This window comes from Alosa sapidissima, chromosome 17, assembly GCF_018492685.1.
Source record: "Alosa sapidissima isolate fAloSap1 chromosome 17, fAloSap1.pri, whole genome shotgun sequence".
Lineage (NCBI taxonomy): Eukaryota > Metazoa > Chordata > Actinopteri > Clupeiformes > Clupeidae > Alosa > Alosa sapidissima.
The window spans coordinates 17,761,978-17,776,555 of NC_055973.1; the positions used below are offsets into that span (position 1 = coordinate 17,761,978).

The 14,578-nt window shown below is 39.2% G+C and overlaps 1 protein-coding gene across 1 annotated transcript in view; it reads left to right on the plus strand.

Moving 5' to 3' along the window:
* The window catches only part of LOC121688772 (cadherin-7-like), a 70,269-nt gene that overhangs the window by 18,094 nt on the left and 37,597 nt on the right, over positions 1 to 14,578 (plus strand). The window contains exon 3 of the mRNA XM_042068607.1: positions 8,945 to 9,239. Coding sequence (XP_041924541.1) covers positions 8,945 to 9,239 — 295 coding nt within the window. The remainder of the gene's footprint in view (positions 1 to 8,944; positions 9,240 to 14,578) is intronic.

Genomic DNA, 14,578 nt, shown 5'->3' on the forward strand with positions numbered 1-14,578 from the left:
AAGTTCATTAGGTATTTACATACAAATTGTTTTTGTTGAGATTCATTAAATTGGGGCCACTGTCCAACAGTGTCAATGTTTAGTTTGAAGAGCATGGAAAATGTGTGGTAATTGTAACGCAAAGTAGGACTTTAGCTCAAGTTACAGCATTGCATTTGCATAAACACTGCTTCATATCCTCATGTTTTTAAAGAGCCTAATCATTTGCGGTAGAAGGGCCAGTGAGTGTTGATGTTTGCATTCAGTACGAAACGACAAAACTGGAAACACAAATTAGAGACTGTGATAAGAGAAAAAAAGATACGCGAAGAAGTAAAAAACTGTATCTAGTCGTATTCATAATTACTCCCACTTCCACCACCCTTGCCCAGAAGACAGGGTTGAACTGTTGCCCTGATTCTGAAGGAATTGTTTCAAATATGAGAGTAAACAGCAGTGACATGTGCTGTTTAATTAGACATGAGAATAGACCCTCAGGCCCTCACACATGTATTCCCACCTCATGGCTCCGTTAATACCCCCCCCCCCCCCCCAACCCACCCTGTGCCCTCCATCCCCCCAAGTCTGTATCCTCGCTCATATACCTCATCATGGTGGGGAATGTTTTCTCCCATGGCGGTTTTTCACTGTCACAGCTGAAAGTCAGGCAATCACGACACACATCTCGTTTTATGTCCCTGTGTGCTCAACACACATTCAACAGCACATCTCTATTTTCCCAGCGTCTGCCACAAATATAGTGGACCTCAACAGACATTCTCTCGAAAGAGTTATGAGGGAGGAAAACAAAAGTGCATTTTCTGTCTTCACTAACTGGCATCCTAGATACTTTCTTTAGGGGCTTTTCCCCCCTTTTATCTATTTACTGGGATATGATCAATGATCCTAGATACTTCTGACAGAAGAAATGCATGTCTACAAGGAGCACAATGTACAATAAAATAATGCAATTTTGCATTTATATTATTTTTTCTCCATTGACATCCTTCAGGCTAACCAAGGAGCTACCACATCATGCTAGAAATCGATGTGGAAGGGTGGATGAACAACACTAGTACACCACTGAATCCTTGTAGGCTATGCATATCTGCAATATTTTGTAGGTCCCTATGATCACCAGCTATGTTGTATCACCAGCATCAGAAATCCAGTGAGGCTTTGCAATAACTCTACAGTATGAAGACTAAACTAACATTTTATTTTTTTATGTACATACAAGCATAGGAAAACATTAAAAAATCAGAATAATATTGTAATAACTAAAGCTTGTTATTACAATGAATTAATTGTTGATTGATAAACTTATTGTATCAGTTGGAATATGCAGTTGGGCCACTTTCTGGGATGTGTGGAAGCTATGTTTGACACGTGTTTAAGTCTTAGATGTTGACTAGTTCCACAAGCTACAGACCACTTGCAAATATGGCCCTGAATGTCTTTTCCATAGTGCGTTTAGTCAGCCCTCTCTGAAGGGCTTAATGCACCATTGGTGGCTTGATGAGGAGATCTCAATGGCACATCAGGGTCAACAAAGAGCTTAACTGAAAATGTCCAGGTTCACCATAGCATTGAATTTGTGCTTTGACTTATTCAGTTCATAGCAGTTCTTGCATTCCACAGTGTTTTATGATGATGATGGCATGAGACACAACAAACAAGCACACAATGCAGCCATTTTCTAATCTGTATAGTTGCCTGCTGTCTTGTGATGGGAAAAGACAAATGAACCTCTTCTACAGGCGCAACGTTATGGCACCAGTGGTAATTTGCTTTATATATCACACGGAAATATGTTTCCTGTGATAACCCTGATGGTGTCCCTTTGACTGATAAGACCAAGCCCTGGTCTTCCATCCTGATGTCTTGTTGAGCCCTCACCCCCAAAATGTCCCCAAAGACAGGTCATTCCATTAAAGCATTAGCTCAATTTAATACATTTAATTGTCTTCTAACTGATCTGTCAGACACCTAGTGCAATTTCCTGACCTTTAACCAAGGCTTATACATTGATTTTGTAAAATTTCTTCAGATATGAGGTTAATACACAGGAACAGGCTATACATTCTTCTTCTACCTACTTCTTCATGATTAAAGCATGATCTGAATCTGATTCATTGAGCTATTGGGCACTGCGGTTAATACTTCTTTTTTTTTTTTTGCATAAAACACTGTCCTGCAGTTTACAGTATACACAATGGATATGACTATACTGTAGTTTGTAAGGGTTGTTTTCTGATACAGACAGTATTTGGCTTTTGATATTGGTTGGTTGTCTCCTTTCTCCTTATTCATCATTCCATGTGGACAGAAAAATACTGTACCACTGTAAAATAAAACAATTAAATGGAAAAACCCTCTAAATATTTCAGGCTTTCTTGTATGTGGCCTATACACCCCGGAGCCTGGGGCTGATCACCGAAACAGTGCTGACTGCATGAATAAAAACTGCACAATCTTGCATAGTGATGGAGTAGTGGGACAGCTGTGCTGATGTGTCTGCTGCTGTTGTTTTTAGCTCCTTTGTGCTGCATTATGACCTCTCCCTGTCTCTCCTTCTCTCCCCACCCCCTCTCTTACTCTCTTATGGGTTCCTTCTCTCGCCCTCTGCACCATTGTGAATAAACGAATGATGCATCCTTCTCTACCCCACTACAAGATGCACTTCAAAACCAAACCCCCCACTGGCTTTCATACATATTTTTAGGCAGGATGCTGTCTGGGGCTGTGCACAGAATGCTTTCCCATTATTATCATAGCTACTAAGGGGAATCTGTCTGTGCTGAAACATATTTTAGATTTCCCTTTAAGTGATCATGATGTCAATCCTAAAAATATTTTGCACCTTACAAACAACTAATGGTGTATTGGTTGCTGTGAGCCATGTGCTGAAAAATGCTTACACATATAATGCTTGTTTGTTTCTTAATTATATTACACATGTAAATAATTACTAAGATACGGAGTTGCTAACGATATCAGTGCATCCAACTGAAGCACTGTTGTTGCTCCAACCCACACAGACTTGCTAGGGAGAGCTGAGGACACAGGTTCTGGTGGTGACTACTAATTTTCCTGTGACCGCTTTAAAGGCACAATGAGGGTTCAGAGCCCCAGCCCCAGACCCCTTTATCCTTTACTGACACACACATGCATAAAAATATATATACATGTACATACATACATACATTTACATAAATCATGCCATTTTAATGCATCCACAGTACAGATTATATGAATATATTAATTTCTCTATTGCTCAAAAGAAGCGAATAGGTCAACATGGATATCATGGATTTATCTCTTGGTCCTTGGTATGCAATCAAAATAGGTAATTATTTAATTGATCAAGTAACACGCTGACTATGACTTCCACATTTCCATATCCAGAACTATTTATCAATTAATTATGTGCTGAGAATATCTAATTGGAAATTATGTAGCCACCACTCTGTCCCACCGGATATTTCACTGTTTGCTGGATGACACATTGAAATTTTATGACGGGGAACTCTTTACGGGTTGGTTTTCATGTTGCTTCACATTACAAAGTAGACAAGAGCTCACGCCTTTTAGCACAGAGCTTTGCTTTAATTACAGTAACGTCTTCTTCAACAGACTCCACAGCTAACGATCAATTTCCCAACATCTGTATATGTCTCTACTTCGCTCAGGGTTATGCTCTGAGGAGACTTATCTTGTGTTTTTACATTTGCTGTAATGGCTAATCCAACCTTGCTCTGACAGCATTGAGCTTTGCAGAAGCCAAACTTCTGGGTCAAGGCAGTAAAGTTTGCTTGTTAAATGTTTTATTCTGATAGCAGCCAGAAATATCTTCTCACACCTACCACCCTCTTACTATGAGACTGTAGGCTGTGTATGTGTGTATTTCACATTGGCATTATCAGAGGTATTATTTCAATCAATGAGGAAAGGCTTTTTACTTGCAGCTATTTATGAACTGTGACCCTGGGGTTATCATTTTTTATTTGCACGGTTTTAGTGATGCGGTAAGAATTTGCTCCGTGCACACTGAACTGATATATGGATATATGAACAATTAATGAATGTATTTGTTTGTCTTGGTGACAACATTAAAAACAAACAAACAAACAAAAACAAACAAACAAACATGAAAAGGTTACTTTAGACAGGAACAGCATTCTGTCATGCACACAAATCAAACTTCTTGTAGTATTTTCTACCCTTCGATTGTTGATAAAATCAATCTATTTGTTTTTTTTGTCAGTTAGTGGAGACCTCTGCTGTAGCTCAAAGGCTGCTTCAGGCTTTGTATGTTGTGCTGTTTGTTGATTTCAAAACGTTGTACCTAGTGCAGCCTCTTGGAGTAGCTACTCAACAACACTTCAGAAAATAAATACTACAAAACACTGTGCTGCAAATAAAAGTGTTTTCTTTTGACATGTGCACTGCCAGTAAATGCCAGTACTTAACATGTACTACAGTACAAAGATTAGAAGGCCTTTGTATTGTTGCAAAATAAATAAAGTTCACCCCATCTTTCCTCAGTCACTTGGAAAATGAGTTAAGGCAAAGAGCAAAAAGTCAGCCCTGAGAGGACATTTGCATACAAAGTGACAATCAGTGTCAGTATTGATTCAGCGTGTCTTTGGTTCACGTTGCCCTTTCACATTTTCTCTCAGTACGCCCGGGAATTTAGAATAAAAAAGGAAACACACGCAAGGATATACATACGCTCATGATGTTTTATAATGCCTTATTTAATTTTTAATCCTTATATATTTCAAAACAAAAGTTAGAGCCATCTGGAGTTGTGTGTGGTGATGGTTCCATGAAGTTGTGCCAGATGTTATTTTTCTGCATGCCTTCCACTTGCTGCCTCTCCAGCACAGCTGCAAAATAGTTAACTGTAAGTAATTCTTAACCTGACAGTGATGGCAGAATTAAGTTTTCCACCTGGACATGTCAGCAAAACTGTAATGCAGCCGTCTGGTTCTTTACTGCCCTGTCCAGTTCCATGTGAGGGATCAGCCAGGAAAGTTAAGTATCTCTGTCAGAACACATACATATAGACTTTCAAAGAAGCATTCAGCAGAGTAAAGTATCGCTGTCAGAACACAGATATAGACATTCAAAGAAGCATTCACAAAAAGTCGAGTCAATGAAAAAGCAAAATAAAAAAAAAGCAAAATAAAAAAAGCAAAAAAAAGCAAAATCTTCAAGTAAAGAATAATATAACTAAAGTGTCTCTGGACCTAGACGAGGTCAACTGAACTCAAATAACTGACCAAACCAAATGAGACACAAGGGGAACATACATTCTGGTTGAATAGAGCAACAAATGCTGTTTGGATGGTGATTAGAGTTAATTGAAAAGCAATAAGCCCCGAGAGGCCGTAGGTTACACCGGAGAGAAGAAATACTTTTTTCTGATTGGCTGGTGGGGTGGCTATTAATTCTGACACCAGACAGACATACATTTTTCACACATAACTGGTTGGAAATACTTGTGCAATAACCTTTGTTTTGATGAGCAACCCATCATAATCCAAAAAGTATTCAACTTTTTTTGTGGTTAACACTGACATTTGTAGTTCCACCGTTCAGATTCCTTGTACAATAATTTCCTGAGTATTATCTGCTCGCCTATAAACCGCAGGGCAGTGTTGTTATGCAAATAAACAAACAAAACCGTGTATTGACCTCACCTGTATATTATTTTATGAAACATTATTTTATAATGACTCAGAATCAGATTGTGATTGAATAAGAAAGAAGAATTAATTAAATAAATTCATTCCCATGTATAGCCTGGGCCTGTGTATTAACCTTATACCTGAAGAAAGTTTGCAAAATCAATGGATAAACCTTGGTTAATAGTCGGTACTTCCTAGGTGTGCAGGCACGACAACCAATGCTCTGCCCGCCCATGGAACCCAGAATCTCATAGACTGGATATCACGGAACATCTGCCATCACACTCTCTCTCCTTCTCAAAACTCACACATACAGTATATGGAAAAAGAACAGAAAAGTATGACTTTTTTTGTCTGATTTCATTTCATTTTAACACTTTAGTCTTTTGAGATATTATGGATTTTCTGCAGAAATGAAATAAACCCACCACAAGCCTGGTGTTCCTCAAGCAAACTTGCTCTCATCTCATTACACTGTGTCGGCACCCCTAGGAACTCTGAATATACTAGATGGACAAGAGACTGGAAAACATTAGGCTTAAGAAGTGACCTGATTAGAAGATACATGTCTGTACTTTCTTTAATACCTTCCACATTAATTAGTACAGTGGTATTAGTATAGAGAATGATCATCATCTGTATTCACACAGCATCTTGACATCCCCCAATTGTCTTTGAACACTTTTTGTCTGCAATTTAAACAAAAAAAGCAGCCCGTAGGGCAAGAAGTATAAAGATCAATTGGTATCTTATTTGCATTTAATTGTAACAAGTACAGTAGCAACATGAGTTACAGTATGGAGATGATGATAATAATAATGAGTAGCCTTTGGATCATTGGAATCCTCCTGAATAAAGTTTGTGCTCTTGTGCTATGGACCCTTTCAACAAGGTAAACAAAAACAATGCTTGAACGTTCTATTTGGGCCCCCATCTACTTCCTCTGCATTAAGATAACATATGGAATGTTAAAAAGGAAGTCTTGTGGGGCCAACTATGATGCTGATAATGGAACTCTCCTGAAAGGGTGACAGTGTCAGCTGACATTTACAGCCAACTCTAACTTCCATCCTTTCCAAAATGTCATGTCCAAGAAATGTTGTGGTTAAAATTGCTGGCCGTTGACATGCCATTTTTTCCTCCATCCCTTACTCATGTTTTACTAATAGACATTCAGTTCGAGTGAACAGACACAGAAACAAATGTACCATCTGAAATGGCTCAGTCTGTCAGAGGCAGATTGGAGCAAAAAACAGCCAGGGAATTTGCTGTCAAGTGGTCCCAATTTGATAAGCCAAATTTGATCAATGAATCATAAACACATTTGTTTGTGTTAGGATAATATGTAAAACAATTAACTTCATTTTAGAAGGTTACCTCCTTATTGTTGAGTGATCAGAAAGTAGACTACCAAGGAAAAAAAAACTTGCACACCATTGTTTGCCGTTGAAAAATAAATAAAAGAAGTGTTTAATCCATCAACCAATGTGCTACCAAGTGAGGTGATGTACAAACGTTTCGGTCCTCAGACCTTCATTAGTGCAAACCATACACAATGACGTTAGAAATCTATCTAGGAATAGATAGAGTCTCTTCTACCCGTAGAAGGAGCTGTACAGGACAGATGATCCTTCAGTGTGAAGCGTGCTGGATCTACTACCTCAAAACATTACATCCACATGGGTTAAATGATGACTTCGATTTGACTTGCTTCCTTTGAGCTGGTTTATCTGAGAATGTTCAATCTGCTGATTATATATCCGAATATCCATCTACATGTATTTTTTAATATTCACTTGCTTATTTTTAACCTTGTTTCCTTATGTTTTTCTTGTTTTTCTATTTTTCATGTGATTTTTTATTTTATTTTATTCATTATCTTGACTACTGTCTATGACTATGTCTACTGTACCAATGAGCCTGAGGGCCTTCTTATCTCATGATTCTCTGAGTCTACACTGCAACCTACCTAGCTAGGGGTCAGGTTGATTGACAGAGCTGCCACCAAGTAGACGCAGACTATAAATAGGCGTCACGTCATTGTGTATGGTTTGCACTGATGAAGGTCTGAGGACCGAAACGTTTGTACATCATCACCTCACTTGGTAGCACATTGGTTGATGGATTAAACACTTTGTTTATTTATTTTTCAACGACAAACAATGGTGTGCTTTTTTTTTTCCCCTTGATTGACTACTATGTTGCCCAAAACTAATGCACCCGCACGGCCTTGAGTATTTGGCGCGAGACCCTACCTGTCTAACCAGAAAGTAGACTAAAAATTAAATCTACACAGAGGTCCCTGACCAGACTTTTTCCTCCAAAACTTCCTGGTCTGGTTTAGGTTCACCTGCAAGAGATCATTCGGACCATGAGCATCAAATGTATTCCTGTAATTAAATTCAGACGGGATAGTCTGTTGATGCTAGCAAACAGCCCACCTACAGTATGTGGTGTACTATTATGCAAGTGCCATTCATTTTGTGTAATCAAACATTTTGAATTATGTAATCCAATCAAATCATAGTGGTATATTGTGTTCTAGGCTTACAATAACTGATATATATATATATATATATATATATATATATATATATATATATATATATATATATATATATCTGGTCATTCTCATCATGCAAGGTAGAGTTAACCAATCTAACTAATTAACAGAGTATTCATTCAACCCATTTACTGTCAAACAATGTCAACTATTTTTTTTCCAGTTGTACCATTTTAGAAAATTTGAGTGTCTTCTCTAAACATTTGTGCACCACTGACTAAACCTTGGAAATGGTCTCTAGCATTAAAACCCTGAAAAAAAATATATTTGCTTAAGTCATTAGTTCATTTATTAGTACATTCCTTAGTTCACCACACCTACCATAACACATCACCTGTTCACTGCTGACTTTTTATGTTTCTACCTAAGTCAGGTATTTTTAAAAATAGGGTGTTTTTTTTTCTTTTCGTGGTGCTCCTTTATCTTAACTGCTAGCCTTTTTATATTTTCAGCCACAAACTGCCCCAAGGGCTGGACATTTTGCCGTTTTCATTGCAAAGCCCTCGGCCCTATTACAGGGTTCACATCAATGGCCAGTTGAATATCTGCATATGCTTTAAAGAGGTTGGAGGTTGTAGGGGGAAAAAAACTTCCCTATGGTAATCCATGCCTGGAATTTTATACAATACTACACCTTATGCAGTAGGTATGGTCGACTTTTCAGCATATTTATCTATTGTGTGGTCGTGTCTTCCCTTTCTCCTAGCTTCACTCGGATGTTGACAACGGGGAGGGGAATGTGAAATATGTTCTCTCGGGAGAGGGAGCCTCTTCAATATTCACCATTGACGAGAACACCGGAGACATTCATGCGACCAAAAGGCTGGATCGGGAGGTTCAGGCCTACTACACACTGAGGGCCCAGGCGGTGGACAGCCTGACCAGCCGGCCAGTTGAACCTGAGTCCGAGTTTGTTGTGAAAGTCCAAGACATCAATGACAACGAACCCAAGTTCCCTGACGGTCCTTACACAGCTGGTGTGTCTGAGATGTCTCCTCTTGGTAAGTTTCTCTCTCACCCTTTTTTATATAGTCTTTCTCCTTTTTTTTGTAAACTGCAGAACTGAAATTAGTTCTTATGGCATTGCAGTGATAGGAACAGGAGCAACAGGACCATTTGGAATGCATAGTTTTGAATACAGCAGCACTGAGTGCAGGTTAAATGTACCTTGAGCAACATTTAGTAGTGCTTTATTAACTTTCATCAGATCATGAAGACTCCAACCACGCAGGGAATGCCGATTCTTTTGAAGTAGCCTGTTTGGCTGCAGCAGCTTATTTGTGCTAATTGCTGATCAATGAGGACCAAAATAATATTGTTTTTCCCATGAAGCATCTGTGAAAGTGAGAAGCTTGTGAATCCAGCCAACTAAAATAGCCCATAACAATATTACTTTAAAAACACTGTAATGTTGTGTTTTACTTAATAACTTTTACTTTTAAATTGCACCATAGGACACTGTTTGACTGGAGTTTGAATGTATAATCCTCACCTTGTAGAGAGAGACTGAGACAAACTGCAAAAAAGAGTTTGAACCATGGGGAAAGTAAAACAAAGATCAGGGAAGCCCGGAGTGAACATTGGAGAATTCAAGTTCACAGCAAAGATTATTCAAATCTGATGGGACATTTAACAGAGCACCTCCCAAGGTGCTTCGCAATGGAAACTGCAGCTTAATGTACTTTGCCTGGGGATCTGTGAACCAATCCTGTCGGAACAGGGAGCTTGGATTAAGCTCCCATTTAAAATTCATGTGGCAATCTGCCTTGGAAGGTGTAACAGCTACTATGTGGCAGACAGTGTCACGAAACGTCTGGGGTAACTGATATGACAGCTGAAAATACATTCAGGCTCTGATACTTCATAGTCGCAGTGCTCCCTAGACAAAACAGACATTGCCCTTTATTTTACTGTTTCTGTGGGAAAAGGGAGTTGGCAAAAGGAAGAATAGTTTCATGCAAAGTGGGCTTGAAGGTTTTGGTGCACCTGCAACTGACATCTTTCTTCCCACTCCAGAGTGAACGACCTTGTCTCCACATAATTGGGTTTGCAATGACTTTTTCCTCTCGCGTAGTTGCAGCACAGTTACACGGCAGCACTGAGATTTCTTGAGGATTACCCAGGCTTGGGTCCGCAAGGGGTACCCAGCTCTGAAGTAAATAAGTAGTGGATTAAGAATGAGAGTTTTTAGACGGATATCCAATGGGCATCAGACAGCAAGAGTGAGCAAGTGAGAGACAGAGAGAAAAGAGGGGAGGGAGAGGGGCACACCCAGGGGCAGAGACTGACAGAGAGAGCCCTCCAAAAGCAGGACCTCTACAGGCAATGTGCTTAGAGCGTCTTGTCAGAGTCCACCCTGCATTTACACTCTCTAGTTTATTTGTTTTATTTACCTCACAGTAGACCACAAACATGGTTTATGTGGAGTTCTGTTGGTAATTCATCAGCCTGATCTCTGTAGTATTTGCACAGTGTGATTTACAGTGTGGTACATTATGGCGCATTGGCCAGTCACCTCCCGTACCTTATAGCTCCTTTATGGATGTGTTTAAATCATTAATGGCCAAATACCTGCAGCGAGGCTGATGAATGACCTCAATTAAGGGGAAATCATGAATTTAATTAATTAAAGTAATTAGGCTCTGCGCTGAGACCCTTACGTGCCAAGATCCTCTGGCTGTGAGGACTGCCAAAGACTTCTGTCCTCATCACTCTGGCTGTGTCAAAGAGGTGAGGACTTGAGGACAAGGCCACGGAGCCTCCGAGGGGTCTGGCATGCAAAGGGGCATCTGATCAGGGCAGGCGGTTGACTCATTACAAATGGAAATGGCGCAGTGTCAAATGAAGGCCTCCTTTAGATCCAACCCTGACGTGAATCCCCACCCTCTTCAGTGTGATGAATGCTCCGATCGAGGTGAAATAGCTGTCTTTTCTGAACTCTCTCTCTCTCTCTCTCTCTCCCAATATTAACCACATCTCTCTTGCTCTCAAGCCATGGTATGATTTAAGTTTTCAAAACGTTCAAAACGTCGGTTCTATTTAAGGACAGATATCTGTTATTCACTTCATTGCAGTAATTATGAAAGACTGCTGCATCACTCTGAGCAACAATCCTCATCGCTAACACGTTTTTTAACCAAATTAATAAAATCAGGGAAATAAACGTGCTCACTGAGATTTCTGAAAGCTTTGAAAAGGACAAAATACATCTGTGCATGTTTCTATCAATCTCTGCATGCACAGAGATTTTATGGAATGCAAAGCTGGATGTCCTCTAGTCCTCTCCTCACTGCTGTCTACCATTCATCGGTGTAGCCTTTGTGGTTGTATGGAATATGTTTCTATAGTGAAAATATGGGAAAGGTCTACTACTTCAACACTGTACCAAAATTTGTCCAGCCTTGGTCATGTGTCTAATCTAATCTAATATCATCTAATCTAATCATATCTCTCTCTCTCTCTCTCCCCCTCTCTCTATCCCTCTTGCTCTCTCTCCCTCTCTGTAAGATATAATAAAATACACTCAGTAAAATAGTTTAAGCAGTTTATACAAGAACATGTTTTTATTTATTTAGTTATGTATTTATTTATTTATTTAGATATATTTATTGACAAAAGAATATAAAATAGCTCACAGCAAAAGTTCAGTATTAGTAGACTTGCCTCCGATTTACACAGAAAGGAACACATTTTGGTACTAGTGGGTGTTCTTTCTCTCTTGGTAATTGATATTCCCAGTCGCATTCTTCCCAGTCAGCTCTTGTTTGGATGTGGTTGATGAATACATGCCATGAGGAATTAGTGGAGGCCTATTCATTCTCATTACAGTCTGATGACAATTGCTTACCCCCAAGATGCGGAATTGATTAGAAATTCCCCACCGCCTCCTCAACAATAGTGCATCTCTAAAAAATGCAAATGTCTGATCAGCCTAGAAATGAGAATGGACAGGTGAGTAGAAGCATGCACTCATGAGACCAGTTATTATAAGAGAACTTTGAGAGTCATTTAAGGGGGGGAAATCATACATTTATTATACATTTTGTATTAAGGTTGCACAACTCTATTTGAAATGAACGTACACCAGAGCTAAGTCTTGTGTGTGTTTGCCAGCTACTTCCCCTTATCTGCTACAAGTCCTGCATACTTAAACTTCTTCCTGGCAAAGGCTTCTTCAATCACACATTCAAAGGCAAAAGTTAGCCTAATAAAGTAGTAGACAATGTGCTCACTCTCTGAAAACGATACCATATTTGGTGTCAAAGCAGTCACAAATACACTGTTGAACTTGCAGTTACCTTCCAAAATTCACCAGGTGTTTCCAATCCTGTGCGTTGCCCCATTTTCCTGTATTGCTTGTATTTGCCTGATGGATACTTTTCTGTGCCTTTCACAAACTTTAGTCTACTGTTCCTATCATTCACCAGCAAGAGTTATCCTTAACTCTCTTATTCTCAAGCAAAACCGCCTGTAATTTTAAAACCTGATTATGTCCCATGGTGTAGCACCCCCGGGTCATGCTAGTTTTACAACCAGAGAAATTATGCCTTAAAGAGTCATGAGCCATTCATAGCTTACATCCACCCATTGATTGAGGTTCTATGGAGTTGGAAGAATGACAATGCATTTCATGCGGTTAGCATCCATAGCCCACTGCTCCCCAAGATCTGTCCAGGGTCACTTACCTAACACTTTTCCACCAGTTTCCCCCTAGGTAAACTTCAACATTTGCTAGGTTTCACTGTCATTCAACTTGTGCATGGAGCCTTTGTTGTCAGTGTTGTCATGTCATCCATATAGGCTCAGATGGGAGTAGTTGAGTGCCATCCTGCAGTCTTCCTTGAATTTCCCCTGGGGATCAATAAAGTATCTATCAATCTATCTATCTATCTATCTATCTATCTATCTATCTAGTCTTTCACCTCCAACAACCCCTTTTGATGCGCATATAACTACCTCCATTGCCAAGGTGAAAACCAATGGTGATAGGGTAGCCTACATCGTACCATGATGCCAACTTCCAAATGCTGCCAGGATGTGGTATACTTATAGGAACGTCACCTATTACCAACCGTCCCGTATTTCCAACCCCTTACGTGTATGTGTCACTTAATATTCAAACCAAGACGGCGGATTCCTAAAGAAACGCAAGCACCCACACCATAAGTGTATCTAAATTAGCTATGTACCAAAAATGACATTTTACCGTGACTCAAAGAGCTGTAAACAGTGTTGTAAGGCTGCGTACAAATCCGCTTGGAGCTCCAGTGGAATTTTGATTTGCGATGAGAATTCTCGGTCTAACCGTTCATGTGCCGTGAGAAAGGTTGGAAATAGGCACCCACCAGCTCAGCACTAAACTCCGAGCGTGGTAAACAAAATCGTATATTTTAGGTAGTAAAAGCCCCAGTAAGGACCAAACTAGATTTTATTCAAATCTACACACCTATGGCTACTGAAAAATGTACGGTTCATTTATCAAATGTTATTTTGAAGTATTAAAACACATTGTTTTTTAACGAAAGAAAGGGTTGGTATTTGGTGGTTTTACGATACCTGTATTGAAGCACAACTGTATGTCCTCAAAATATGCTTTAACTAATGCTTTAACTAATTAACTGACAAAAGAGCATTGAAAAAGGGTTTTAGATTGGCTACAATGTACAGTATGAGTCACTTGATTTGATTGATTAACATTCTGTCAGTACACTAAAATACTCACTCCTTACACAGAATTCTTCACATTCACATTCTTTCTCAGAGAAGCTAGAGTTTAGTTGTTGGTTGCTTGCCACTGGTATAACCTGTGGGTGTGTTCGTACAGTCTTTTTAGAGAATCAAATAGTTGAAATTATGAGTGGGAGTGAAGTTGAAATGATTTTGCTGGGTTTGAAGGCTTGATTTAATTTGTGCATTTGCTTAAATGTCACCTCTGACACTGTTAAAGTCTTTCAAAGAGGAAGTTTCACTTATTTTTATGTGATACACTTAACTGTAATCAAACTAAAAGCATTCATATTAAAGCAGTCAGCAAAAGATTTATGATGAAAGGTTTACCTGTCCATCAGTTTAATGCTTTTCTATTCTTTGCAATGTGTTTTGTCAGAACCTGTGTGAAGCTTATGTTCTTGTGCATGTTCTTAAAACAAATATATTTAATAATGATGGGCAATGCTGCATGTGCTCAGATGAGCTGAGATCATTTTACAGTCATTTACAGTTTTATCCAGTTATCATAATACTGGTTGGACATTTTACAGTTGGACAAACATACGACTGTGCTCAGCTTGTGTCTGTCCTTGTTTGTACTGTTCAATTGATTTATAATCACCCATAAATG